The sequence below is a fragment of the Tursiops truncatus genome, chromosome 2 (genome assembly GCF_011762595.2).
Source record: "Tursiops truncatus isolate mTurTru1 chromosome 2, mTurTru1.mat.Y, whole genome shotgun sequence".
In the NCBI taxonomy this organism is placed as follows: Eukaryota; Metazoa; Chordata; class Mammalia; order Artiodactyla; family Delphinidae; genus Tursiops; species Tursiops truncatus.
Window position 1 is genome coordinate 75750107 of NC_047035.1, and position 3511 is coordinate 75753617.

The 3511-nt window shown below is 46.3% G+C and overlaps 1 protein-coding gene across 1 annotated transcript; it reads right to left on the reverse strand.

Moving 5' to 3' along the window:
• Positions 1 to 986: 986 nt before the first annotated feature.
• On the reverse strand, positions 987 to 1990 carry LOC101328841 (eosinophil cationic protein-like). Its single transcript, XM_004331735.4, has 2 exons — positions 1844 to 1990; positions 987 to 1623 (listed from the first exon to the last, which is right to left on the reverse strand). The coding sequence occupies exon 2, from the start codon at positions 1616 to 1618 to the stop codon at positions 1151 to 1153; it is 468 nt and encodes a 155-aa protein (XP_004331783.3). The 5' UTR covers positions 1619 to 1623; positions 1844 to 1990; the 3' UTR covers positions 987 to 1150.
• Between the last annotated feature and the right edge of the window lie 1521 nt (positions 1991 to 3511).

The following is a 3511-nucleotide window of genomic DNA, read 5'->3' on the forward strand; positions in this document are numbered from 1 at the left end:
GGGGAGGAATGGAAATTGCCATGTATCTGGGCCTGGAAGAGGAGCTGAAAAATAGGAGGTCAGGAGTCCCAGACTCAAGGACAGAGGTACAGATTTAATGACATGCTACCTGCCTTCTGTTCTGAGTCAGGTGCTGCAAAAGACCCGACCTGTCCCCCGAACAATCACTTGAATGCTGCATCTGACCACAGTTTGCAAAGAGCTTTCCCTTCCTGTTCCTCACTGATTCCTGAGTGCAGCCTTGTGATGGAGGCAGAGTAGGGGCTTTCATTATCCGCCCCCTTTTCTGTCTGTCTACATTTCTGTAATCCTGGAACCTGTGCCCCTTCCTGACCTGAATGTGAACAAGCCACTGATTCATCCTCGGGAGAGATCCCAATTCCATGTCTCCTTCCTTACCTTCTGCTACCAGATGACCAGCTGCTCCCTTCTCCAGGACACAGAAATCGCCAGGAAAGAGTTTCACCTCTTCTCCAGGTAGTACTGGAATCTGTCCATATACTACCTGAACAATTTGTCTCATTCCACATTAGACTCAAACTCTGGATCCACCCCTAGGATAACCATTAATATCTGAAGATTTGATATGCTTATTTAAAAACAAATCTATGCGGCTAAAATTTGCTTCTTTCTTTTGGTCTTATCACAATTACGGCATTTTCCCCTTTCTTTTTGTTTTTACACCGTATCGTTCTCTTTATCATAAAATGCATGGTTCTTAAATCAGAATCAAATACATTTGTTTCTACTTACTGGGGGCTCTTTGCCTCCTGGTAATGAAATAGGCCGCTGTGAGTGGAAGCCGCAGCTTCCTGGCCTAAAGCAGAGAGAAGGAAAAGTCTGCACAACTTCATGACACAAGGAGCCTCTTATCCTCACGTCGATTTCCCACAAATCTCAGATTAGAAGAAGGGGAAAAGCCTCTAGACGAGAATGTAACTACATGACAGAAGAGCACAAACAGACACATGGAGCCTTGTAGGTAATTCTGCAAAGTTTACTGTGCGTGCACAAGGAGCTTCAGCTGAGCAAAGCTTAAAGGGACCTGGAGGCTGGTGAGATGAGGACTGATGCTGATCTCTGGGGTGGATGGTGGGACAGGACTGTGGCGCTTGGCAAATGAGCATGGCCCAAAGTTTTGGCCCAGAGTTTAGACGATGTCATCCAAGTGAACTGGAACCAGGGGGTACCTGGCATTGTCCTGTGGTAATCTGTTTCCACACGCAATGATGTAGATCTTCCGATTACTTCTCTGTCTATAACGGCAGTTCCTATAATCGTTTGCCTTTCTTCTGAGGTTGCAGTAGGTTACAAGCACTCGATGTGGGCTTCTATGACAATTCGTCCTGCGTGATCTAGGGCAGGTTACATTTCTGGTGTGACAAACACGAGCTACGGCAGCAAACGTTGTGTGGAGAAAAGTATTTTCACCTTTGCATGCCCTTCTGTAACGGTTAACCACCCGCATTGCATCATCGCATCGACGGTGGGCCATATTTAGGTGCTGAATCTGAAACCTCTGAGCCGGGGTTAATTGGGCGTGGAGTGAGATCACCACTCCCAAGAGCCCCAGCAGCAAAAAGAGAGGAAGCTGGGCATTCTGCTGTCTTGGAACCATGTTTCCTGTGAAAAGAAGGGTATCTTCTGTATCCCGGCCCACAAATAACCCACTCCCTCCTCACTCACCCTGCAGGCCCCCTGCTGTCACTGTGGTTCTAGCTCCTTTCCCCTCCGCTCCCCAAAGTCTGTCATGTGTCCTGGGCACTAACTTCAGCTCACCGCTCCCCCAGTTGCTGCTTCATTGCTGTCTCTCCTGTTCCAGCTCTGGGGCTCATTGTCTTACCCAGTATCTCTGCTGTGGCTCCTGTGAGAACAGATCCAGCTGGTGGGCCTGGCGCTCAGGGGCAGCTGGTATCCCCCCAGTTCTTGGGTCTGGAGATATAGAGCAGCCCCTGTGGGTGGGGCTAGCAGAACAAGGAGGGTTCTGAATCTAGGACATGAAGAAACGCACAGATTAGGACATGGTCCACTTATGCAATGAGCCCTTTGTTTTATCATTTGCTGATCAGTGCATACCCAGGGATGAACCACTGCTGCTTCTGTTGTAACAAATCTAATTCCAGGCATCCTGTGCAGGACAGAGCTCTGCCACTGGGTCTGATTTCCTAAATGAAAAATATCACTGGCTGCAGAATGGCCATAGATTTTTTATTTTTATTTATTTATTTGGCTGCGTTGGGTCATTGTTGCTGCGTGCGGGCTTTCTCTAGTTGCAGCGAGCAGGGGCTACTCTTCGTTGCGGTGCACGGGCTTCTCATTGCGGTGGCTTCTTTTGTTGCGGAGCATGTGCTCTAGGCACGTGGGCTTCAGTAGTTGTGGCACAAGAGCTCAAGAGTTGTGGCTCACGGGCTCTAGAGCTCAGGCTCAGTAGTTGTGGCACATGGGCTTAGTTGCTCTGCAGCAAGTGAGATCTTCCCGGACCTGGGCTCGAACCTGTGTCCCCTGCGTTGGCAGGCGGATTCTTAACCACTGTGCCATTAGGGAAGTCCCAGAATGGGCTATAGATTTTATAACTCAACTTGGGGGCAACACATTGAAAGACTGAAGTACATGAAGGCAGGCCCGGTACTCAGAACAAATAGAGCCAGGAGGCTTGTTTGCACCAGAGGAACCCAGGCCCCCCTTTCATTTTAGTAATCACCCTGGTTCCTTCTCACCCAAATGTTCTTTATCTCCTCACTTCCCTGTGCTGGAAACTTGAGCTCTGAATTTCTCACTGCTCAAAATCCTATCAGTAATTAGTTTGTGACGAATCTATGATTTTTTTTGTAATTGCTGTTGTCTTTTTTATTTTTTTTTCCTGCTTCCTATGCATTGAATTCACTTTCTCTTGTTTTTACCCTGGCCCGGTTTTTGCCTTCACTTCCTGTGAAATAGCATGACCTAAAAACACCCTGAAGAAAGTCTGTAAAATCTGCCAGAGAATGAACATTTGGTGTCATGTAAGGGATTCCAAGCTAGAGCTTGAACTCCTGTGTTCTTTTCAATCTGCGCTATTTTCTACAAAACAGTCTGTCCTAGAGTTGTCATTTATCTTACTAGTACATTTCATTTCTTTTTTTTTTACATTTCATTTCTTGATGTTAACAGGAAAAAACAATTTAATTTGTAAAATGAGCATCAGTGGATAGGACACTGTATTCCTGAAATTATGGAAGTCATAGTATGTAACTTGATGCATGAAACATACTCTTGGTTCTCAGAGAAGCAGAGGAAAATAACTGTAGGCCTATAATTTGATTACAATGTGATAGAGGTAATAACACTGTGTGAAGATGGTTTTATGGGGGCGCTGAGGATGAAGGGTCTTACTTGGCCTCATGGGATAAGAAAGGCTTCCAAAAGAAATGTCCATTTGAGCTGGCCCATAAAGGATAAGCAGAGTTTAGGGACTTTAGGGAATAAATGAGCATTCTAGGCTAAGAAGATGGTGTGGGACATTGTACAGACA

Coding starts and splice junctions, on each gene's coding strand:
- LOC101328841 (XM_004331735.4), bottom strand. CDS start 1,618: ATGGTTCCAAGACAGCAGAATGCCCAGCTTCCTCTCTTTTTGCTGCTG.